Source organism: Schistocerca nitens, chromosome 2 (genome assembly GCF_023898315.1).
Source record: "Schistocerca nitens isolate TAMUIC-IGC-003100 chromosome 2, iqSchNite1.1, whole genome shotgun sequence".
NCBI lineage: Eukaryota > Metazoa > Arthropoda > Insecta > Orthoptera > Acrididae > Schistocerca > Schistocerca nitens.
The window spans coordinates 485883440-485910168 of NC_064615.1; the positions used below are offsets into that span (position 1 = coordinate 485883440).

At 38.9% G+C, this 26729-nt stretch overlaps 1 protein-coding gene across 2 annotated transcripts in view; it reads right to left on the bottom strand.

The window, feature by feature from the left end:
- The window catches only part of LOC126234456 (enoyl-CoA hydratase, mitochondrial-like), a 91303-nt gene that overhangs the window by 32663 nt on the left and 31911 nt on the right, over positions 1–26729 (bottom strand). For both annotated transcript variants that reach the window (XM_049943149.1, XM_049943150.1), the window contains exons 4-5: positions 14645–14849; positions 3366–3485 (exon numbers count right to left, since the gene is read on the bottom strand). In XM_049943149.1, coding sequence (XP_049799106.1) covers positions 3366–3485; positions 14645–14849 — 325 coding nt within the window. The remainder of the gene's footprint in view (positions 1–3365; positions 3486–14644; positions 14850–26729) is intronic.

The window sequence follows — 26729 nt, forward strand, 5'->3', positions numbered from 1 at the left end:
GGAAAACGTAAGTACTTAAGCTCCCAAACACTCTGTCACTGGAGGATACTTCAATTATATAACAATCAGTTGGAAAAATTACAGTTTTATAAGTGGTGGGCATGAAAAAGTGTCCTGTGAAACATTACTAATGCACCATTGACAGCAACTTCATTGACCGCTCCCAGCATGCCACTCACAGCTATGTGCTACAGGGAAGACAGGCTGCTATCAGTCAAGCTCACTCTTCCACTGCTTGCTGTCCCCAATGGCGGGTGCCACGTATACACGTCACCAGGAGATACTACATTCACATGGTCTCACTGCCTGCAACTCTGATTGGCTGATGCATCTTTTTAATCAGATGCACTCAGAGCTATGCCCAGATTCATTGAAGTTTCAGACTAATATCAATCTTAGTATGTAAGACTGCACTGAGGGAAGTACATTGATGTAGCATGATGCTACTAAGGATTATTACTTATCAGTGTCTTATCAGATTGTAACAGCATTCTAAATCATTTGTTTCTATCAAGAATATTACACTCATTGTATATAACTCAGTACTATAAAAGGACATACAGATGTATAAAGCAATGTGTAGATCAATTATTAAGTCTAAATGTTGAAAATAAACCTATTAATGTGCTACCATTTTACAGATGTCTGATTGATTTTACTGGCCACCTCTACCACCAACACACCAACTAAATGCCCACTCTAAATGCTACATAGAAAAGGCTATTCCAGAGGCTACGCATGATGGAAATAAAATGGATCTAATCACAAAAAGTTACCTGAATTCTTTGAGGATTTTATCATTGAAATTGGTAACAGTGACCATGAGGAAGTTCTGACAATAATGATTACCATTGTACAAAGGGCAACTAAAGCAAGTATAAGTACTGTATTTATATATTAATAAAACTAAGTAATGAGGCAGTAGAGCTGTTTTTCAATAAGGAACTTGAAACTTTTAGCTCTGGAGTGGAGCATGCAGAAAAACTGTGACTGAGGTTTAGAAGAATAGTTGACCAGGCACTTGAAAAATATGTACCTACTAGAACAGTTCATGCTGGGAGAGGCCACCCAAAGTATACGGTCTCTGTAGAGAAACAGAGAGCATATAGCATAATAGATGTAAAATTAAGCACCAGGCTATAGATAGAGAGATGCTGGAGTGAAACACATTTGGCTGTCAATGACTACCATGGCTGGATTTTATCAGAGGATCTCTCACAAATCCTGAAGCAATTCAGATCATTTCTAAAGGCTGTTAGTGGTACTAAATTTAGTGTCCCTCTACTGATAGACGAGACAGGAGTTGAAACTGAGGGTTGCAAGACAGAAGCAGAAATGCTGCACTCCATTTTCAAATGTTCCTTCACAAAGGAAAATGCAGGAATAGTCCCCCAATTTAATACTTGTGCTTGCAAAGATCAGCAAAAAAGATATTTGTGTCAGTGGTATTGAGAAACGGGTGAAATTATTCAAATTGAAAAAGTACCAGGGTCCAGTGGAAACCTTATCAGAGTCTTTACCAGATTTGTGACAGGGTTAGCTCCTCTTTTAATCATCAAACAAAAAACCATGACTAGTAGACTGAAGAAAGCACAGGTCACCCTCATCAACAAGAGGAGTAGCAGGTGAGATCCACAAACTACTTTCTAATATCCCTGATATCTATTTCTTGTAGAGTTTTAGACCATATTTCAACCTCAAACACAATGAAGAATCTCAAACAGAATGACCTCCTCCATGGCAACCAGCACAGATTCCAAAAACACCAATCATGTGAAACCCAAATCTCACTTTTTTCAGATGTTATCCTGAAAGTCATGTATCAAGGCAATCAGGCAGATGCAGTATTTCTTGATTTCTGAGCAGTTGTCTCAGTACCACATATAAACTTCTTAATGAAGGAATGATCATATAGAATATCAAGTGAAATTAGTGTTTTGATTGAGGATTTGTTCATAGGGAGGATACAGAATGTCAATCTGAATGGAGAGTCATCAAGGATTGTAGAAGTAACTTTAGGTGTGTACCAGAGAAGTATGTTGGAAGCTCTGCTGTTCATGTTTTATATTAATGATCTTGTGGACAATATTAATAGTAATTGCAGACTTTTTGCAGGTGATCCAGTTATCTACAATGAAGTATCTGCCGAGAAAAGATGCACAAGTACTCAATGGGATCTTGATAATATTTAAAAAGTGCAAAGATTGATAAATAGCTTTAAATGTTCAGAAGTGTAAAATTGTGCACTTCACAAAATGAAAGGTCATAGTATCCTATGACTACAACATCAGTGAGTCAGAACTGAAATTAGTCAGTTTCTACAAGTAGTTGAATGTGCCAATTTGTAGGGATATGGCAAAATTGCAGGTAAAGCTAGGTCAGTCTTCACTGCACTGGCAGAACATGAGAGAAATGCAATATGTACACAAAGAAGATTGCTTACAAAACACTCATGCAAGCAGCCCTAAAATATTGCTCAAGTGTATTTGAGCCTGTACCAAACAGGACTAACAAGGGACGTTGATTGTATACAGACCAGGGCAGCACAGATGGTCACAAGATTTTTTCATGGGTGATAGTCATTAAGGTGCTGTAGAAACTAAAGTATCACTTCTGTAGGGATCACGAGACCGGTATTAGATTAATTACAGTGCACACAGAGCTATTTGTAGGGATATGGTACAGTTGTAGGTAAACCTGGGGCAGTCTTCACTGCACTGGTAGAACACAAGAGAAATGCTTCTGTACTGATAACTGGTGCAATGTGAAGTACCCTCTGGCATGCAATTCACTATATTTTTTAGAGTATGTATGTAAATGCCATTTGAGGATATCTCTCACAGTAGGGGCTGAAATGTTTGGCACAGAAACATGCCATGGTCTAATACCCAGAAAACCAATGTCACCAAGGATTTGCAACTTGACACAGGTGTCACATCACAGATTTTTCAGATGCATTTGGCACGCATTTTTTTGTTAGTGATATCCTACACATTCATATGGACCTCCTTACTAATGAGACTGTAAAACTAATAATGAATCTTATTTATTATGCAAGTGATCCATCATGTGAGCAGTCCTTATTTTACACTTATATTTTGACTTGATTATTTGTATAAATTAATCATATAAAAACAGGCCATCATCTTGGCATCTCAGGAATAGTTTCTAAGAGTCTTAAAAAGCTCTAATCTGGCCTTATGTTAATGAATACTTAACTCAGGTAGATGCAAGTTGACTGGAAAAGTACTTAATGTTTTCTCTTTTCTCTAACAACATTAAGATAAGGCTTGATTATATTGGATACTACACTCAATCAATTCCATTGAAGTAATAGCATTATTCCCAGCATTGTGAACACTAACCTGTGTTTACTGCCTCTTTGCACAGAGTCACAATCAGTGGTGAATATGAAGAGATTTTCTCTGCTAATTTGATGGCTTCACTCATTAGCTGGCTAGCAGGGAACACTTTACTCACAAGACCTATAAAAAGGATAATAATAATATGAGAGTGCTATTTGTCTTCACAATGAGAACAAGCAGAGCTGGCATTTCATTTCTGTGAGAATGAAAAAGACAGAAACAATATATGCAACTTGTAGCCAGTGCCTGTTGAATCATAAGCAACACTGAACTGGCATGCAGATTAGATGATAAGATTATAAACTTTCAGTACAGTAGTAATGCAGTGATACAGGCTGTACCTAAGTGCTCAATCTTTGGGGCCTTTCTCTTTCTCATATGTGTTAACCCTTAACTGCCCGAATTTTTCAAAATTGGATATTTAAATTTATTTTCAATTTTTTGTCTTCTTGTGCATCTAAGTAGTGCATATAAGCTATTATTTGACTCTTCTCTGTCTTAGTTTGTCTGTAACATAACATGTCATATGGACACGCTGGGCACTCAGATGCATATTTGAAATATTTTCTGTGATATTGAAATACATTTGAAGATATGTTTTATTAATCAGATTTTTAATACAAGTAAGGCAAAATTTGAACAAAATAATTCTTACAAACCAATTTATAACACTATACACAAAATAATTCACAATCATTTGTTTTACTGACTTTCATGGTACACTTCAAAGCATTCTAGACACAGTCCTACATCACATTTCCCACATTTTGAGCGAACAGCTGATGATTTCTGTTTGCAGTACAAACCTGCACATCTTCTCAGTTTTCTTGATATAGTGCTTTATACCATCATATCTGATATCTTTTGGAACACGCGATTTGTATCCACATATAGGACTGATAGATGGCCTGCCTGCTCCTTTTTCGGGATTCATGTATCTTTTTAGGTAAACTTGTACAATTTCTCTTCTGAATTCAGGTTGAGTAGTCCTAGCTCCTGTTCCTTTCTTCAGCTGCCACGCATTATGTACAGAGTACCACTTCTTGTTTCGAATGTTTATTCTGCACATGGCAATGTTTTCATCCATCCTATCCACTCCTCCCACGTGTTTATTATAGGCTGTGATAATTTGAGGACATTGTACTTGAACTGTCTTCTTCTCCTTTGTGCAATATCTTTTTACAAATGATACAGGTTCAACTCCTTCACAGGTAGAAGCTACAGTAACCACTGAATTGTCCACCCATTTTGTGCCTATAACACCATCATCCTTGCAAAATGAGGATTCAAAATACCCCTTTTCCTTTTCAACTAGCGCTTTCTTTGAGGAAATTGGGCATGATTTGGTAACTCTGTTTTCTCTGATACTGCCTGTTGCTCCACAGCCCTTTTCTCTCAGGTATGACAGAACAGAAAAACCTGTAAATAGGTTGTCAAAAAAAAAGTGGAATGGCAGTAGCCTTACATCCAGTGTCAAATCATCTATCATCTGAACGAGTGGGGCAGTAGCCTTACCAAACTGTGCTTCATATACTGTATTTGGATTGAGAGATTTTCCTTGATAAAAGGAAAAATTTGCCAGATATCCAGACGTAGCGCATAAACACCATGCTTTATATCCAAAGCATATCGGTTTTCCCCTGATAAATTGCTTGCAAGAGTGTCTCTCAAAATATTTTATCATTGATTCATCATAAGACAGATGTTGCTGAGAAACAAACAGCTCATTACGTTTGTCTTTTACTATTTCAATAAAGGGTCTAATTTTCCACATCTTGTCCTTTTCTTCAAAATTGTTATTGTCGTTACAGTGCAGAAATCTAAGAATTTGTTCAAAACGATTTCTCCTCATGGTGTTGCATACAAAATTGTTTCGTATGTCTAAATTGGAATCCCAGTATAACCTCTTATTAGGGAGAGAGTTATAACTACTTAGAATGAGGATCCCCAGAAAACACCTCATTTCTTCACAAGTTATATCAGGATTTGGAAAGTTCTTGAAAAGTGCGTAGTTGTTTGACTCATCAACTAGGAACTGTATCAGATCATCATCAAAGAATAATTCGAAAATTTCCACTGCAGACTTATCAACATACGTGTCAAAGCATGGATCAGGAAAAGACCTCAAATTTGAAATTAGTGCACCATGAACCCAGGTTTTTTGCATAATTCTGTTCCTGGAATCTATATTTCTGAAATCTGTTTCTGTGTGTATGTCTATTAATCTTATTTCAGCTTCAGCCCAGAGTTGTGTAGGATTGAGATTATCTGCTATTCCTCCTTCATCCTCATCACCCGAATCCTCATCCGTGAGGACTGCTGGATCAGGGGGCGTGATGTAAATTCCATCAGCCTGAGGAGCATTTGAATCCTCAAACAGGATGTCTGAAACATCCTGCACAGTCAAACCAGGCTCTAAAGATTCTGTTATGATATGATATGTTCTGTTATGATATGAAAAGAGAAAAAGAAACGAAATCATTTTTGACCCTGCAACTGCCCAGCGTGTCCATATGGACATGGCTGAAATAATCACTTCATAAACAGAAAGTGAATCGATGGATAACAACTTTTCTCAAATGAAAATCTCTATAAACATATTTAGATATACTGCAAACAGTTTCACATGCCAGAATGAAGAAGTTCTTTATGAAACATTACTTACTTTACATCAACATGCTCCATTGCGAACGTCAAAGCACTCCCTGAAATACAGGCTGTCACAATCACAGTGTAAATAGTAACAATGAAGTGTTAACACAATGTACGTAAAATTCAAACCCTCCCTGAAAACAATATGTGACCGCCAACGCTAAAAATAATTGTAAGCCAACAATGAAATAAAAACAAAACTAGTCAACAATTGTGTCCATATGGACACGCTGGGAAGTTATGGGTTTGACATTGTAAAACCTATCAATTCCTATATAATAAGCTATGCTGATGAAGTATCAGTCTTGTTCTATGATGGTGAGTGTAAAGAATTCAAAGCTTTTCCTACTTGTTGTGTAACAGAATTAGCTAAATACTTCAACAATCAAGGCCCCAAGTTGAACACCACCTAATTTCAATTACTGGCATTTAAAATTGGTAGTTCTCACCACATCAATGTAAATAATGTATATAACATCTTGGCTACAGAATCTGGCAGCTGTAAATTTATGGGTGTGTATCTGGATGAAAAATCTGATGTGTATAAACCACATTAAAGCAACAATAGTGGCTTATCTCTCTTTAGCCACTTCACTAAGATAGTTCCAGCCAAACACTACAAACAGTATATTATGGAATGAGTTATCAGTTTCCTAACTGTGGGATTTAATTATGGGGCTGTGTAGTTTTCATTTGTTTTGCATAAAAGAGCAAGAACATTTGTACATGTGACAGATCACAGAGAATGATGTGGTAAAGTATATGTACAGCACAAATGCTTTACAATATATTCTTTATACATGTTTAAATAGTTTACATTTTCTTATGAGCTAACCAACTGAAGTTATCAAGTGCCACTGATGTACATGGCAACCCCAGAACAAAATATAACTACTTTTGGTGAAGAATAAAACTGAAAATGATAAAACCCATACATCATTGGTTTGATTTGGTTTAACAAACTACCAAGAGCTACTAAGATTATAAAAGGGAAATCATTTTAATATAAAACTAAAGTCTTTTTTGACTGATAATGTTAATATACATTTAATGAAATTTAAGATTCTGCTTGTGATGTAAACCAGTAGATATAAAACAAATATAAGAGGTAACAATTAATAAATGTAACATTTTTATAGGTGTAATGATTGTGGGTTCCCACATCAGCTGGTAAAAACAGGATCCTTATAGGATTACTGTCTTGTATGTCTGTGTGTCAATCAGTCTGTCTGTCTGTTGAAAACACTTTTTCTCAGGAATGGGTATACGTATCAGGTTGAAATTTATGTGACATATTGAGATCTACAGTCTCTTGGCAGTGTAAAAAATGGAAACAATTGCAATCAAAAGATGCAGCAATTTATGTCACGTATTCTGACACTCGCTAAATCACTCATCAAAACCTATAGGGACTTCCTACTGACCTAGAATAGGCAAGCAGCAAGGTTTCACAGTAAAACTAAAGAACAAAATCTGAAAATTGGTAATTTGTAATTATATCACACAAAAAAGTTTGTCATTTGTTATCTGACTGACTGACTGTCTCTCTGTCCATCTATCTTTTAGGACCCATTTTTCTCAGGGATGAGTATCAAGTTGAAATTTCTGTCACATACTAAGGTCTGTGGTCCCTTGGCAGAGTAAGTCAATGCAATCGAAAGATATTGCCATTTATGTCACATATTTTGATACTTGCAAACTCACTCATGAAAACGTATAGGGTGCTTCATGTTGACCTAGAATCATGAAATTTGGTAATAAGCAAGGTTTCACAGTTCAGCTAAAGGAAAAACAAATCAGAAAATTGTTAATTTGTAATTACATCATACAAAAACAATATTTTTTTTGTCATTTGTTGTCTGACAGTCTGTCAATCAGTCTGTCCAGACCCCTTTTCCTCAGGAAGGGTAGAGGTAACAAGTCGAAATTTATTACACATACTGAGGTCTATTGTCCATTTGTGGTGTGAAAAAGTTAAACTTTTAAGTCAATGCAATCAATAGATACAGTGTATTTCGATGTTCACAAACTTACTCATTAATACCTGTAGGGTACTTCTTGTTGACCAAGAATCGTGAAATTTGGTAATAAGTAAGGTTTAACAGTACAAGTAAAGGGAAAAAGTCAGAAAATTGTTAATTTGTAGTTATACCACAAGAAAAAATATTTAGTTTATCATTTATTACTCAAATTCAAACTTAAAATTAAAAAATTCTCGAAAGTCTTGGAATTCCTAGACTTGATATTTTACCAGTATCAATGACAATAAGAGATCTTGATTCCTGGGATGGATGAACTGCCTGTATACATAATTAAGTTTGTACAGGACCCTCAGAGTGAGAGTCCTCCTCGTACTTGCCCAATTTTTTGTTTGTCTATCCATTTTTGTGAAAACTAAATTCGAAGATAGATTGTTGTCCTTGTTCATCCATTGTTCATATTACACCCTAGCTTTCTCATTGTAGAGTTACTTACAAGCACTTCACAAATTTTAACCATGCCACTTAATTTCAAACATATGACTATAACTTAAATTTTTAACCATCAAGTATTATAATGTGTCAAGTCTTCTGTTATGATGAGATATCAAGTGATATATTAAAATGCAGAGTAAGCAGCCCTGTATAGCACTAGCACACGAATCAACTAATTAAATCTTTGTCTTCCTTGGTACTTTGCAATACACTGTAACGAGATCAATTCAAAAATGATTACAAGTATGTAACATGTAACACAAAAGTACAACCCATCCCTGTATACTAATTAAAAATGCTTTTCAAAGTATCTCTTATAACATACTGTTTGATTACAATATAGGGTACAGCTTTGTGAGTCATCCATGGATAATCCAGATGATGTTCACGACATATTGTGAGTGGAACTGTATTCAGTCTTTGGAAAAAATTCATTTCTCAAATAAATAGTGTAACATACATGGTGGGAATTTTGAGTGACTAATCAGAAGTTTTTGACTTAATAAAGCACAGCATGTCAAAGAAAAAAGGAGAAAATAATGATTCCAGGCTTGAGTCTTGGTACAGAACAGATTTTCAGTTCGTGAGGAACTTTCAAGACAGTGCACACTATGCTGCAGAGTGAAAAATTCATTCTGGAAATGACACCTAGGTGATGTCTAAAGCCATTCATGGACAATATCTATGTCTACATCTACATACAGCTACATCCACACATATATTCCACAGGTCACTGTACAGTGTGTGGCAGAAGATAACTTGTACCACTACTAGCCATTTTCTTTCCTCACAAATAGAGCAGGGGAGCAAATGACTGTCTATATACTTCACATGAGCTCCAGTTTTTCTTATGTTACCTTATCTTGTTGGTACTCACGCAAAATGTACATTGTGGCAGTAAAATCCTTCTGCAGTCAGCTTCAAATGTTGGTTCTCCAAATTTTCTCAATAGTGTTACTCTAAAAGAATGCTGTCTTTCTTCCAGGGACTCCCATTAGAGCCCCTGCAGCATCTCCATAAAACTTATGTGTTGATCAAACATACTAGCAACAAATTTAGCAGCCTGCCTCTCAACTGCTTCAATGTTTTTGTTTAACCCATCCTGGTGGGGATCACAAACACTTGAGCAGTACTCAAGAATAGATAATACTAGTGTTCTATATGTGGTCTCCTCTACAATCCTTACATGTTCTTTCCATTTCATATCGCTTTGCAGTGTTACGTCTGGCTATTTTATCCATGTGACTGTACCAGGCAGCACAATACTAATACTATATTCAAACATTATGGTATCTTTATCCTACTCATCTGCATTACCTTACATTTTTCCACATTTACAGATAGCAGCCATTCATCTAACCAACTAGAAATTTTATCTAAGTCATCTTGTATCCTCCTACAGCTTGCTGTACCCAATAGTGACCAGAATGATCTTTTGCTATGGTATGATCGTGGTAGCTGTTGTATGCTTCATGGATCAACCATGTTACAGATGCACAAATCTCTGTAACTCTAGCATGTCATCATTCATGCACTCTCTTTTGAACTGAGAGTACCATGGTCTTTGCTTCCTCAGCATTTTTGTTACTAAATCACAGTAGGTCTTCGCATCCTTAATCCACTAACAGGCAAATACTACTCTGGAGGATGATTTAGAATCTTTTCAGGCTTACCCATAATTCCTCTATTTTCATAATATTGGAATTAAATGATGCCCTTTCAATCTCTAAGTGTGATGCTAACAACTTCATATATGCTCATTCTAGCAAAAATACTCTCCTAGCCTCCTTAATTGATTTATTAACTTTAGTGACCATTGTCTGTATGATGACATGATGGTCATTAATCCCTGTCTCTCTACTGGAACTGGTAATAAGGCCATGCCTGTTTGAGCTACAAGGTCTAAAATAATTCCATTGCGTGTGGGATGTCAGACTAGCTGCTCAAGACAGTTTTTTGAAAATGTGTACAAAAGTACTTCACAAGATTGCTTTTATGTATTCCCTGCACAGTGAATTCATAGACATCCCAGTTTATACTCACAAGGGAACCTCCCCATCGCACCCCCCTCAGATTTAGTTATAAGTTGGCACAGTGGATAGGCCTTGAAAAACTGAACACAGATCAATCGAGAAAACAGGAAGAAGTTTTGTCGAACTATGAAAAAAATAAGCAAAATATACAAATTGAGTAGTCGATGTGTAACATAAGCCACATCAAGGACAATGTGATCTGAGGAGCGCCGTGGTCTCGTGATTAGCGTAAGCAACTGCAGTATGAGAGGACCTCGGTTCAAGTCTTCCCTCGAGTAAAAATTTTAACTTTTTTATTTTCTAGAAATTGACGTGTGTCAATTATCAAAGTTCAGGCACTCACACAATCAACTTCGCTCTCAAAAATTCCAGGACATGTTCAGATTTGCTTGGACATATGGAGGATTTGACGGTCTACACACGGAAAAAATTGGAAAACGTTAAAAACATATGTTTTGACAGAGAACAGGGAAAACTGTGTGACTGTGAAACTGTTGCATTCATTTGTTGCAGTTTATGTGACAAACTCTTATGTTTTCATCACTTTTTTGGGAGTTATTACCACATCCACAAGAAAACCTAAATCGGGCAAGGTAGAAGAATCTTTTTACCCATTCGCCAAGTGTACAAGTTAGGTGGGTCGACAACATATTCCTGTCATGTGACACACATGCCGTCACCAGTGTCGTATAGAACATATCAGATGTGTTTTCCTGTGGAGGAATCGGTTGACCTATGACCTTGCAATCAAATGTTTTCGGTTCCCATTGGAGAGGAACGTACTTTCGTCTACTAATCGCACGGTTTTGCGGTGTGGTCACAAAACACAGACACTAAACTTATTACAGTGAACAGAGACGTCAATGAACGAACTGACAGATCATAACTTTGCGAAAATAAATAAAGTAAAATTTTCACCTGAGGGAAGACTTGAACCAAGGACCTCTCGTTCCGCAGTTGTTCACGCTAACCACAGGACCATGGCGCTCCTGAACTGACACTATGCTTGATGTTGCTTATCTTGCACATGGACTACTCAGTTTGTATATTTTACTTATTTTTTCCATAGTTCCACACAAATTCTTCCTGTTTTCTCGATTGATCTGTGTTCAGTTTTTCAAGGCCTGTCCACTGTGCCAACTTATAACTAAATCTGAGGGGGGTGCGATGGGGAGGTTCCCTTGTCAGTAGATTAAAGTCACCTCCAACTAATGTTGCATTATCTGCATACTTCCATGCTACTGAGTGTAAACTTTCTTTCAGTGGTTCTAAAACTGTCACAGCAGAATCAGGTGGCCGGTAAAAACACCCTATAATTAACTTGAGTTCACTTAGATCTGTTACATACTTCCAGATAACTTCATCAACAGACTCAGTTTTGACCGCAATAGACACAATATTTTTATGTCAACAGCAAAGAACATTCCCACTCGTATGGCATCTAATCTCTCTTTCCAATACTGTTCCATGAGCCACTAAATATTTCAGAGCTTTCTACTTCAGCTTTCAACCAGCTCTCTGTCCTGAGAATAATATGTGACAACATTCCTGGAGGACAATAAATTCAGGACTCTGTTATGAATACTTCAACATTTTACTGACAAAATTTTGACAGTTAAAGTGTCCCTACTCTGAATGTGATCTGATTTTGCTATCTGATTGTTGACTAATGAGTGTTCATCAGAGTATCTCAAACTACTGCCTAGCCTGAAAAACCACATGTGCACTGCACAAATATTCTGCTATCTGAGTAACTGCTTTCTTTGTCTAGTGAACCCTTGTCTTATCAACAGAATTCCTACAATTCTCCACCCAATAACATAGATCCATAAATCTGCAGTCAAGATTGTCAAAGAGTTGTGAATCCTTGGTTGAGACCCTCCAATTGGCTCCAAACCAGAGGACCCCAATCAACTCTGGGGACAATGCTGCAAATTTCAAGCTCTGTTTGCACCCAGAGCATGAGGCCAGTAGTCTTCAACACTTACACTAGCCACCCATATGAACTGAAGATGGCCTCAGACACCAAGTGACAGGTATCATTAGTGTCTATGAGAGTGACAACTTGCAGATGACTGAACCTGTATGCTTACTAGCTGCAGGCAAGTCCTCCTACAATCTCAGATGAGACCCATTAAGAGACATACAGAGTGCACAATGGTTTTCCTCATGAGCCTGAGTGCTATTTCCCTAAGGGATTCCATAATGTGCCTGACATTGTAGTTCCTGATAGCTAACAGACTTCTTTCCCCTGTATGCCTGCTTGGATCCAGCTGAAGGAGCTACCACCTGTCCACTCACTGCTGAAGGAGCTACCACCTGTCCACTCACAGAGTGAATGGGCATGGCTAGACACCCAGTCTTCACACTGATTCTCTGCCTCAGGTGACATGTGTTATCATGCAGTGATGGTGGGTCTACCATGCTGAGTACACTGGATGGGGCTGGAAAGTGATGAAATAATAAAGAGGATGTGAATAAGGAAGGGAGTAGAAGCCAGAGTGTCTGAGATAACAGAGGGTGTGCCGAAGGGAAATTATTTACATGTGGAGTTCAGTGAAGCTGATGCTTGAAAAGAGGGATCAAATGACACTGGTAATGGAGAATGTGCTGAAGTAATTAGTGTCATGGTAGGCAGCATTTTCAATAACTTGGTGGCTGAACTAGCCATATTTTGGTAGTGGTACTCATATGAGTAGTTAGGCGATTGTCATAGTCACATAGAATGTTGAACAGCAGCTGTAAAACAGCTGATTAATGATTTGGTTGCATTAATATGTGGCCCTTGCTTTGACAGGATATAAAAATGCCTGTAACAGGACTGCTGTAGGGATTGGTAACTGGTTTATGGGTCACGTCTTTAACCTGGATTATGTTGGTTGGTTGGTTTGTGGGGGTTAAAGGGACCAGACTGCGATGGTCATCGGTCCCCTGGATTATGTATTGTGTACATTGGGTTGGTAACAGAATACCACTTTTGGAGTAAGGACAGGAGTTTGGGTAGGATATCTCTCATGTCAAGGCATGAGAAGAGTAACTTGGAGCCCTACTGAAGTATATAATTGAGTTTCTTTCTAATTTTGATAATACGGATTTATAGAGTAGAAGGTAGAGAGTTTGGTAAATAGTGATGTCAAGCTTGATCAGTTTACACAAAGAAATGACATGAGAGACCTGTTTTTACTGTTGTTGGGCAGGTTAAACTCCATATGTAAAGTATATCCAAAAACAAAGATGATGTGACTTACCAAATGAAAGTGCTGGCAGGTCGACCTGCCAGCACTTTCATTTGGTAAGTCACATCATCTTTGTTTTTGGATATATTTTTCCTACGTGGAATGTTTCCCTCTATTATATCCATATGTAAAGTCTCTGACAAGGTTCTCAGTATATTTGGATAACTCTAGATGTCAAGGTATATGGATGTGGAAAAAACTACAACAACCCCAATGGAGGTACAATTAGTGCTTAGTAGGTCAGGAATGGACAAAGGCTTGTTTGGAGCCAATAGAAAATTGTAGATCAACGTCCAGGATGGTGGTTCATTCTTTCAAGAAGGATGAGGTCAAATGAATTTGAGAGTAGCTCTTGAGGTTCTACAGGAAAAAATAGTAGAGTGTCCTATCCATTGGCTCATATCACAAAATTATCATCACTGAATCTGAACCATACAAAGGGCTTAAAGTGTTGAGTGAACAGAAAGAATTTCTGCAGGTGACTCAAAAAAAGGTTTGCTAAGAGGGTTCCATGAATCTACTGATGGTAGTTCTGTGGATTTTGTTTGTAGATTTCACATTTGGAGGAGATGTTTTTGTGTGAAGGAGGTGTTGAGTATGACTTCAAGAGGATACTGGTTGCAGTGTTTCTACAAAAAGATCTTCACCCTCTGTTGATCAGCACCCAGAGTAACTTCTTGCCTCTCACTGTCAATGCTATAACTAAGTGTTGCAACAGCCTGTTACATTGCTACTGTTGAATACTACCTTTCCTGACATCTACATGCAACCAAACTGACCATATAAAAGAACTAAAAAACACATTCAAAGGAGCTCCTTTCCTCCATTAAACAACTCTTGTCTCTGTAAGCTACAAATAATAAGTTGTAGAATGCAATTTTTACCCATTCTTTCGGCTTCCTCTGCAGTAACTTGATTGCCAGTTAAACACATTTCCATTGCCTTTGATTTTCCAACAGCTCTTGTCAATCTCTGAGTACCACCAGCTCCTGGTATTGTTCCAATTATAATTTCTGGTTGCCCAAAACGTGCTTTGTCTCCAGCATAAATAATATCACACATCATTGCCATTTCACATCCTCCACCTAGCTGCAACATCATCACTTCAGCCTGTTTATATTTTTCTATGTACATATCTTCTATTTTACTTACCAAATAAATATTTAAATCACCTTCCAATCTAAATATAAGTATGCCATTTTTTGCCACTCAATTACATGGTATGACACAAATTATGGAATGTGCATAGGAAATAAGCATGAACATATATAAATTTATATTAGTAAGTGGGTAATTAATGTTAAGTTGCTGATGAGCACAACAAAAGGATTGCTTCACATTAAAATTTTTTGCCAAAGAACTTTGGAAGTAGAAAAAACACACACACACACACACACACACACACACACACACACACACACACACTTAAAATTTCACAAAAATAGAACTCACACACTCATGACTATGATCACTAGCCACTGAGGCAGTCTCTCTTGTTATTCATTTCTGGACTTTCCATTGTTGTGAACAGGTAGGTAGTAAGCTAGTTCATATTCACAACAAATGTTATAATGTGGAAAATCATTTGAATGAGAATTTACAGCTAAAACATATTTATATGTCTACCTACTGGCCGTTTATAGGTTAGTAATTGACTACTTATTTCTATTCAAGAATTCTTCCATCATGTAGTGGGTGTTTTTAACAAAAAACAACTTCAATATACATTTGAAAGCACTTTTTCTGTCTGTCAGACATTTTATTCCCATACACAAATCATCAAAGGATTTTACATCTGTTTATTTCACTCTCTTCTGTGCTAAAATTAAATTCATTGGAGAGAAGTGCAGGTCAGTTTTTGTACTATTACAATATTTACAAATACTCTCAGACTGCAATAGTTTGCTGACAAAGAATGTCATCAATCAACAAATATATTATGAGGCTGTAGTATATATTTCAAATTGTGTAAACAGATGCCTGGAATGTGTAAACACTGCACATCATTGTAATTACTTTCCTTTATGCTATGAATACTTTGTCAATGTGAAGAGTTATTCCATGAACATATCCCATGGGACATCAGTGAATGAGAAATGCTAAATAAGTTAACTTACTGACAATAAGGCTTATATCATCTGAACAAAGGATTAATTCTGATGCAGAGTGAAATAAATTTGTAACGCATTAACAAAGAGCAAGAACAATAACAGGTCATTAATCAAACCTTGCAAAATGCACATTATGTTTTCTCTTCCTGCAGATGTCATGATATCTCTCATTGTATTGTGTGAATATCCTTATGTAACTTTCTGTATCCTGTTTTTTACATAGAAAGTAAATAAGGCATGTCCTGAACCATACATACCATAACAACTCAACTTCTCTAATAAGATATTATGATTGACAGAATCAGATACCTTCAATTAGTTGCAGAAGATTTCAGCAGGTGTTACAATTTAAACAAATTATTAGGTGCCCAGTGAATACTTAAACAGCTGCCCCAGTAGGACAACCCTTGATTGATTGGAATGCCTATACGAATGACTAAGTATCCATTTACACAGGTTGGTTACAACCCTCACGTACATTACTTTCTCAAACATTTTCAAAAAAGATGGAAGGAATGAAATTGGCCAGTAGTTTTGATATCTGTGAAGAGAAGCCTAATAATGGCTTATTTCAATTTGTCTAAGAAAATACCCTGAATTAACAATGTATTAAACTAAGAACATTAACACTAATTTTAGTGCCTTTTTAAAGATATCATCAAGTTCACTTGCGCTTTTATTTTTGAAGGTCATAAAAAATTTTACTTGTTCCAGATAAAAATGACTAAAAAATTATAGTTTCACTAAATCTGTTCTGCATTTTTTTCTGCGTAGTGTTTTCCTTTCACATCTGAACATCTTCAACTGATTTTCTCGACTATTTTCTAAAGGAAATCATTAAAAATACATGAACAATCTACTATAATTCTGTCCTTCTTCTTAATAGAGATCGTGGTGCCTTCATGGGCTACTTTCTCTTTCTCTCTCTCCCTTTTTTAATATTATTTCAAACTGGTTAAATTTTACAGTTTGACCTCCCAATTTTTGACAAAATTTGCACGCATGATTGTTTTGCAATTTTTTTTATATGTCACAGTATATTTTATAATGTTAAAATATTTCTTGTCCTGGATATTGTGTAGATCTCCAGATTACATTATAAAGACACTCTGATATTTCTTTTAAGACCTCCTAGTATTACATTTGTTTATTTTGAAAGTGCTTTTAAAAACTGATAAAAAAAAAGAAAAACAATTAATTTAGTGCCAGCGTTCAGCTAATGAAACTTCACCTCAGCCAATGTTTCGTAATCTTTCCGTAAAATTTTTTGTTATTTTGTCAGTAATCTGTTGTGACTCGCCGATCATTCAAAGCGCCGCCGCGCAATTACGCGCGTCCTCTACGTGCGGCGCTGTCTGCCAGCCATGCAGCAGCTGCGCCACCTAAGCGGCCAGCCGAGCAGCGACCGCTAGACTGGGACTCAGTGCTCATTTGAATGCTAACGTGTACACATGTCTTGCTTGTCAACTTACTCTTTGACTTATATGTGTTGTGTCGTTCTGAAATATGTGTGTTAAACTTGACGTTATAATAATTGGCGATGAGGATGGGATTTTTTCCTTTTCACCGTTGACCCACAGGTTTCCATGGCTACTGTCGAGCAACTATTGCAAAATCTCCTTGAACAGCAAACGCTTCTAACAGCGGCGATTCGCGATTTCGGCACGGCGTCAAATGCGGGGCATTTCTCGTCATTCGCTGTACCTCCTTTTCCTCCTTACGACGAGATGGCGGAAGACTGGTCTGATTATAAAAAACGTCTTCGTCAGCACTTCTTGGCATTTCACGTCACGGACGAACAACCACGTAAGTCTCTGTTCCTTCCTGGATTTCTCCTCAAATGTATCGGTTGTTGTCGCAGTTGGCTCCTTTGAAGGATCCTGCGTCTTTGTCCTTTGCTGAAATGTGCTCACTTCTGTCTGTCTATTTTCAAAAGCAAATGCATGTGGTAGCCTCTCGTGTTGCCTTTTATCATTCTCAAAAACAGCCACATCAATCCTATCGCGCTTGGGCTGCTGAACTTCATGGCCTCAGTCGAAAGTGTCAATTTGTTACTGATGTTCACAAAGAATCCTATGCCAATTCCATGGTACGGGATGCTGTTATCCGGTCGGCGCCTGACAAAGAAGTCCGGCAACGTGCCCTTCAGTTGGCAAATCCGACTCTAGATGAAGTTCTCTCCATTGTGCACTCTTTTGAAATTTCTCGCGCCGCTGGGGCGCAAATAGAGGCATGGGGTGATGTCGGGGAAATACAACCTCTGTGTGCTGTTGACGACGCGTGCGGCACGCCCCCGCTGGCCGACGTGGCCGCAGTGCGCTCCCATGCGCAGCCTTGGCCTAACCGTAAACAACCCGCTAAGAAACTGCAGCAAAACCCCCGGCAACTTCCTTCATGCCCGCGGTGTTTTACGAAACATTCATGTGAGGATTGTCCCCAACGTTGGGCTGTGTGTCACAATTGCAAAAAGAAAGGTCATGTGTCTTCCGTTTGCAAATCCGGCCGCATACATGATGTTCATGAACATGACGCTGATTCTGATTCTGTGTTGTCTGTCAATTGCACTTCTTCCCTTTCAGGGATGTTATTCCTCAAAGTCCAAATTCTTGGTCGAGATGTTCGCATGCAGGTGGATACCAGTTCTGCTGCCACTATAATTAATTCTCAGACATATCTTCAGTTGGGTTCTCCACTCCTGTCACCTGTCACTCGGCAATTACGGACGTACAATAAACAGAAGATTTCTCTCTTGGGACAGTTTCATGCTGAGGTATCTTACAAATCCATCGTTCGCACTGTTCCCATATTTGTGGCCGACCAGAGCAACGCAGAAAATCTTTTTGGTTTCGATGCCTTTCGTGTTTTTGGGTTCTCCATAAATGACTCTGTCAATATTGTCTCTGATGCTATTCCTTATGCTCAACTGGATTCCTTGTCGACATTTTCGTCCCTTTTTTCTCCTGGGTTAGGCCATGAAAACGACTTTGAAGCTCATATCACGCTCAAACCCACTGCTCGGCCAAAGTTTTTTCGGGCTCGGCCCATTCCTGTGGCCCTTCGTGATCGGGTTAAATGGGAGTTGGATCGTCTCACTACTTCAGGGGTCTTGCTTCCTGTCACTTCCAGTGAGTGGTCCTCTCCTGTTGTTGTCGTTGATAAGCCAAATGGTGATATTCGTCTCTGTGGCGACTTCAAAGCCACTGTAAATGCTCAATGCCTCATCGATACTTACCCTATGCCCCGTCCTGAATAACTGTTCACTAAACTTGCTGGAGGCCAGTATTTTTCTAAAATTGACCTGTCAGAAGCTTATCATCAACTTCCTCTCGACGCTGCTTCCCGGCAGTTTCTGGTCCTTAACATGCCTTTCGGCCTCTATCAATACCCACGCTTGCCGTTTGGGGTTGCTAGCGCCCCTGCTCTCTTTCAGCGATTCTTGGAACAATTATTGTTCCCTGTCCCTGGGCGTATCAATTACATGGACGACATTGTTGTCACTGGCTCCACCACTGAAGAACATCTTCAAAATCTCCGCACACTTTTTTGTGTCTTACAGACTGCCGGTCTTAAGTGTAATCTTCAGAAATCACAATTTTTTCAGGTATCTATCACTACTTGGGGTTTCAACTCTCTCGGGATGGTATTCATCCGCTTCAGCAAACTGTCGCTGTGATCTATGCCCTTCCTCGCCCTACATCTGTTAAGGAACTGCAGACCTTCTTGGGGAAAATAGCATACTATCACAAGTTTTCGGTGGCTCAGCCGTTGCATCGCCTGTTGCATAAAAACGTGCCTTTTCACTGGCCCACGTCATGCGATGCGGCTTTCCAGAAATTGAAGACTATGCTGAAACAGGCTCCGTTCCTTGCTACTTATCGACCAGGAGACGTACCCATGCAGGAACCGGATGACCATCCTCTGTCAGAGCAAATCTACTCGCCTCCTCCTCCAATGGACGTCAACACATCGCCCATGTCTCCTGTCATATCAACTGGACTTGCCGCAATGGGCAGATTGGTGCATGGGGCCCCAGCAGATTCGACCCCCACGTCTCCTGTCATCTCGACCCGTTATCATCGGGGACACTTCTGTCCGTACGGGAAGCTTCCTCCTCGAGACTTTACGGTGAGTCAAACAATGCCTATGGACGTTAGCCATCTCCAGGACACCTCCATCAAGACCAGTGCAACAATTTCAAAGGGGGGAAAAGTGTTGTGACTCGCCGATCATTCAAAGCGCCGCTGCGCAATTACGCGCGTCCTCTACGTGCGGCGCTGTCTGCCAGGCATGCAGCAGCTGCGCCACCTAAGCTGCCAGCCGAGCAGCAGCCACTAGACTGGGACTCAGTGCTTATTCGAATGCTAATGTGTACACATGTCTTGCTTGTCAACTTACTCTGTGACTTGTATGTGTTGTGTCATTCTGAAATATATGTGTTAAACTTGACGTTGTAAATAATCACCCTCATTGCTTTCTTTGAGCATTTCTGGACTGAATAAGCAGTTAAGTCAAGAAAATAATGATTAAGTTAAGAGAATCACAAACCCTCAAACTGAGAAGATTTTCCCTGCAACGCTAAAAAGATTTGAACTAGGAGAAGAATTCTCTAGTGTGGCTGAGTACATGAGCAGACAGTGAGCAAAAGTTCACCTTCTGAGTTATAAATTTTATGTACTAAATTAAGAGAGACTAGCATTAGAAATTAGTATTAGAAGATAATTTAAGATTACAACCACTCAACCACAGTATAAGATAATATTATGTCAAAAAATGGTACTTTTTTTTAAACTCTGGTACTGTACGTCATTAGGTAGTGTAAATACTTGAACACTGTGTATATACTATGCAAGCTAAAATACACAGAGGTGACAAAAGTCATGGGATACCTCGCAGTATCATGTTGGACCTCCCTTCACATGTGTAGTGCAGCAACTAAATCTGGTGTGGACACAACAAGTCACTGGAAGTCTCCTGCAAAAATATTGAGCCATACTACTTCTAACTTCCCCCATGAACCATGGACCTTGCCGTTGGTGGGGAGGCTTGCGTGCCTCAGCGATACAGATGGCCGTACCGTAGGTGCAACCACAACGGAGGGGTATCTGTTGAGAGGCCAGACAAACATGTGGTTCCTGAAGAGGAGCAGCAGCCTTTTCAGTAGTTGCAGGGGCAACAGTCTGGATGATTGTCTGATCTGGCCTTGTAACATTAACCAAAACGGCCTTGCTGTGCTGGTACTGCGAACGGCTGAAAGCAAGGGGAAACTACAGCCGTAATTTTTCCCGAGGACATGCAGCTTTACTGTATGATTAAATGATGATGGCGTCCTCTTGGGTAAAATATTCCGGAGGTAAAATAGTCCCCCATTCGGATCTCCGGGCGGGGACTACTCAAGAGGACGTCGTTATCAGGAGAAAGAAAACTGGCATTCTACGGATCGGAGCGTGGAATGTCAGATCCCTTAATCGGGCAGGTAGGTTAGAAAATTTAAAAAGGAAAATGGATAGGTTAAAGTTAGATATAGTGGGAATTAGTGAAGTGCGGTGGCAGGAGGAACAAGACTTTTGGTCAGGTGATTTCAGGGTTATAAATACAAAATCAAATAGGGGTAATGCAGGAGTAGGTTTAATAATGAATAAAAAAATAGGAGTGCGGGTTAGCTACTACAAACAGCATAGTGAACGCATTATTGTGGCCAAGATAGACACAAAGCCCATGCCTACTACAGTAGTACAAGTTTATATGCCAACTAGCTCTGCAGATGATGAAGAAATTGATGAAATGTATGACGAGATAAAAGAAATTATTCAGGTAGTGAAGGGAGACGAAAATTTAATAGTCATGGGTGACTGGAATTCGTCAGTAGGAAAAGGGAGAGAAGGAAACATAGTAGGTGAATATGGATTGGGGGGAAGAAATGAAAGAGGAAGCCGCCTTGTAGAATTTTGCACAGAGCATAACTTAATCATGGCTAAACACTTGGTTCAAGAATCATAAAAGAAGGTTGTATACCTGGAAGAATCCTGGAGATACTAATAGGTATCAGATAGATTATATAATGGTAAGACAGAGATTTAGGAACCAGGTTCTAAATTGCAAGACATTTCCAGGGGCAGATGTGGATTCTGACCACAATCTATTGGTTATGAACTGAAGATTGAAACTGAAGAAACTGCAAAAAGGCGGGAATTTAAGGAGATGGTACCTGGATAAACTGAAAGAACCAGAGGTTGTAGAGAGTTTCAGGGAGAGCATAAGGGAACAATTGACAGGAATGGGGGAAAGAAATACAGTAGAAGAAGAATGGGTAGCTCTGAGGGATGAAGTAGTGAAGGCAGCAGAGGATCAAGTAGGTAAAAAGACGAGGGCTAATAGAAATCCTTGGGTAACAGAAGAAATATTGAATTTAATTGATGAAAGGAGAAAATATAAAAATGCAGTAAATGAAGCAGGCAAAAGGGAATACAAACGTCTCAAAAATGAGATCGACAGAAAGTGCAAAATGGCTAAGCAGGGATGGCTAGAGGACAAATGTAAGGATGTAGAGGCTTGTGGGATAAGATTCTGCGTGAAGAGTTTGACAGAGCACTGAAAGACCTGAGTCGAAACAAGGCCCCAGGAGTAGACAACATTCCATTAGAACTACTGATGGCCTTGGGAGAGCCAGTCATGACAAAACTCTATCATCTGGTGAGCAAGATGTATGAGACAGGCGAAATACCCACAGACTTCAAGAAGAATATAATAATTCCAATACCAAAGAAAGCAGGTGTTGACAGATGTGAAAATTACCGAACTATCAGTTTAATAAGTCACAGCTGCAATATACTAACGCGAATTCTTTACAGACGAATGGAAAAACTGGTAGAAGCGGACCTCGGGGAAGATCAGTTTGGATTCCGTAGAAATGTTGGAACACGTGAGGCAATACTAACCTTACGACTTATCTTAGAAGAAAGATTAAGAAAAGGCAAACCTACATTTCTAGCATTTGTAGACTTAGAGAAAGCTTTTGACAACGTTAACTGGAATACTCTCTTTCAAATTCTGAAGGTGGCAGGGGTAAAATACAGGGAGCGAAAGGCTATTTACAATTTGTACAGAAACCAGATGGCAGTTATAAGAGTTGAGGGGCATGAAAGGGAAGCAGTGGTTGGGAAAGGAGTGAGACAGGGTTGTAGCCTCTCCCCGATGTTATTCAATCTGTATATTGAGCAAGCAGTAAAGGAAACAAAAGAAAAATTTGGAGTAGGTATTAAAATTCATGGAGTAGAAGTAAAAACTTCGAGGTTCGCCGATGACATTGTAATTCTGTCAGAGACAGCAAAGGACTTGGAAGAGCAGTTGAACGGAATGGACAGTGTCTTGAAAGGAGGATATAAGATGAACATCAACAAAAGCAAAACGAGGATAATGGAATGTAGTCAAATTAAATCGGGTGATGCTGAGGGGATTAGATTAGGAAATGAGACACTTAAAGTAGTAAAGGAGTTTTGCTATTTAGGGAGTAAAATAACTGATGATGGTTGAAGTAGAGAGGATATAAAATGTAGACTGGCAATGGCAAGGAAATCGTTTCTGAAGAAGAGAAATTTGTTAACATCGAGTATAGATTTAAGTGTCAGGAAGTCGTTTCTGAAAGTATTTGTATGGAGTGTAGCCATGTATGGAAGTGAAACATGGACGATAACCAGTTTGGACAAGAAGAGAATAGAAGCTTTCGAAATGTGGTGCTACAGAAGAATGCTGAAGATAAGGTGGGTAGATCACGTAACTAATGAGGAGGTATTGAATAGGATTGGGGAGAAGAGAAGTTTGTGGCACAACTTGACTAGAAGAAGAGATCGGTTGGTAGGACATGTTTTGAGGCATCAAGGGATCACAAATTTAGCATTGGAGGGCAGCGTGGAGGGTAAAAATCGTAGAGGGAGACCAAGAGATCAATACACTAAGCAGATTCAGAAGGATGTAGGTTGCAGTAGGTACTGGGAGATGAAGAAGCTTGCACAGGATAGAGTAGCATGGAGAGCTGCATCAAACCAGTCTCAGGACTGAAGACCACAACAACAAACTACTTCTAAAGCCATGCACAATTGTGAGTGTTGCCAGTGCAGGATTTTGTGCATGAACTGACCTCTCGATTATGTCACATAAATGTTTGATGAGATTCATGTTGGGTGATTCACTTTAACTGTCCAGAATATTCTTCAAACCGATCATAAATAACTATGGCCTGGTGACATGGCACATTGTCATCCATAAAAACTGTGTGATTGATTGGCTGCAAATGGTCTCCAAGTAGCTGAACAGATCCAGTCCACTTCATGTAAACGGAGCCCACACCATTATGGAGCCACAACCAGATTGCACAGTGCCTTGTCAACAATATGGGTCCACAGCTTCATGGAGTCTGCACCACGCTTGAACTCTACTGTCAGCTCATGCTGACTGAAATTAAGACTCATGTGACCAGGCTACAATTTTCTAGTTCTAGGGTCCTATCGATGTGGTCACAAGCCCAGGAGATGCACTGCAGGCAATGTTATGATGTTGGCAAAGGCACTCCCATCTATCTTCTGCTGCCATAGTGCATTAATGCCACATTTCACCACCCTGTCCTAATCGACATGTTCATTGCATGTCCCACACCGATTTCTGTGGTTATTTCATGCAGTGTTGCTTTTCTGTTAGCACTGACAAGTCTACACAAATGTCATCATTGTCAGTCATTAAGTGAAAGCCATTGGCCATTGCATTGTCCATGGTGAGAGATAATGCCTGAAATGTGGTATTTTCAGCACACTCTAAACACTGTGGATCTCAGAATATTGAATTCCCTAATGATTTTCAAAATGGAATGTACCATGCATCTAGTGCCAGTTGCCATTCTGCATACAAAGCCTGTTAAGTTTCATTGTATGGCCGTAACCACATTGAAAACCTTGTAAGCAAAATGACTTGTCCGATGTTACAAGTAAATAGCTTTAGAATAGGTAATTTACGGAACCAATCAGAATTACATTCACAAGTTACATAATGTGACTAACTGTGAATCAGGATTTGACATTGCATTTATTACATCATATGCATATATTTGTTTAACTTCTGCTTGGTTTAAGAATATGTTGTTTATCGAGATACCACAATCTGAGAAGCATGAGTGGGGAAATTTATGTTCGATATTGAACTATAAGTGGCTAACCGCATTCCTAAATTACTTTTCCTCTCAGACTGCTTTAAGAAATTTACATAAAATTATCACAACTCAATAATCCATCTTTTTGTTTGACAGACAGCACAATAAGTCTTCAAAATTTTTTCTTATAATTACCCATTTACCCAGTGGGACCTGTGTACAGTGACAACAACAAATATTACATTGTCCAATATCAACTTCCAAGTTCACACTTCTGTATCCTGATCTGTAGGCCTAATCACTTACTTCTTTGCAAATTTATATTCATTTTTATATCTGCCAGATTTAAATGAATATACAGCTAATTTAGAGCACTATTACTTTAATGTTCTCTATCCTTGAGTTTATATCATACTTTGACAGAAAAAAGTCATCAGTTTCTTTCAAACTACTCAGGTCTTCCAAAGAAACCAATTGATTTACTTCCTTACCCTCCCTCTCCATTAACCTCTCTCTATCTCTAATGTGCTGACAAAGCAAGTTTATTTCCTCCTTTTCTCTAGTCTCATATAATGAATGAGAGTCTTTACCAGTTTAATTTCCTACAATATTTTGTCTGAATTGAACTTGTTTCCAATAATCACAGTGATTTTCCTTTGTGTGCTGGTGGTCCCCCATAGGCTTTCAGGTAATATCTGTCACCTTGTCTTTATGCCACCTAATCAGGTGTAGTACAAGTAATCTTGACCAGCACAAGTGTCAGCTCTTTCAGCCATCCCAATGATTCTGCTTAGCTTTTAATTTACTCACTTTACAAGAGTAATTCAGGGCTGATCATGGCACCTCAGGATCCCCACAACAAACTTGTGTTTGGTAGCTGCTTCTAATATGTCCTTGTCACACATAATAGTATACAGTACTTTACATATTTTTTGCCAAGTTGTTTCCAGCTCCGTCAACTATCAAAACCGCGTGAGGTGGTGCAGTGGTTAGCACACTGGACTCGCATTTGGGAGGATGACAATTCAAACCCATATCCGGCCATCCAGATTCAGGTTTTCTGTGATTTCCCTCAATTGCTCCAGGCAAATGCCGGGATGGTTCCTTTAAAAGAGCACATCTGATTTCCTTCCCTATCCTTGACACAATCCGAGCTTGTTCTCCATCTCTATAATGACCTCAATGTCAATGGGACATTAAGCCCAACCTTCCTTCAATCCCTCAACTATCAAAATGTGATCATCTTTGCTAAAATCCTTACACACTTGTCCTACGTTTGCTGTTACCTAGCTAAGATTAGTACTTGGTTTCACAAAGCTTGTTACCTAGAATCCTGAACCTAACTTGTTCTGAACCTACTGGTCTACACACTTCCATTTAGTGTCATCTATCAGCAGAAGTTTTCAGAATGAAATTTTCACTCTGCAGCAGAGTGTGTGCTGATATGAAACTTCCTGGCAGATTAAAACTATGTGCCAGACCGAGACTCGAATTTGAGACCTTGCCTTTCTACTGCTTCATCGAGTACTTGCCCACAAAAGGAAGGTCCCAAATTCTAGTTTCGGTCCACCACACAGTTTTAATTTGCCAGGAAGTTTCAGCAGAAGTTTTCTTTTCTAATTATGTTTTTCTTCCAATTACCTGCAAAGTTGCTGCTGTTCTTCTACTGCAACCTACATTCCTGTACATCCTTATGAAGGTTTTCCTTATGCGAGTCTGGTA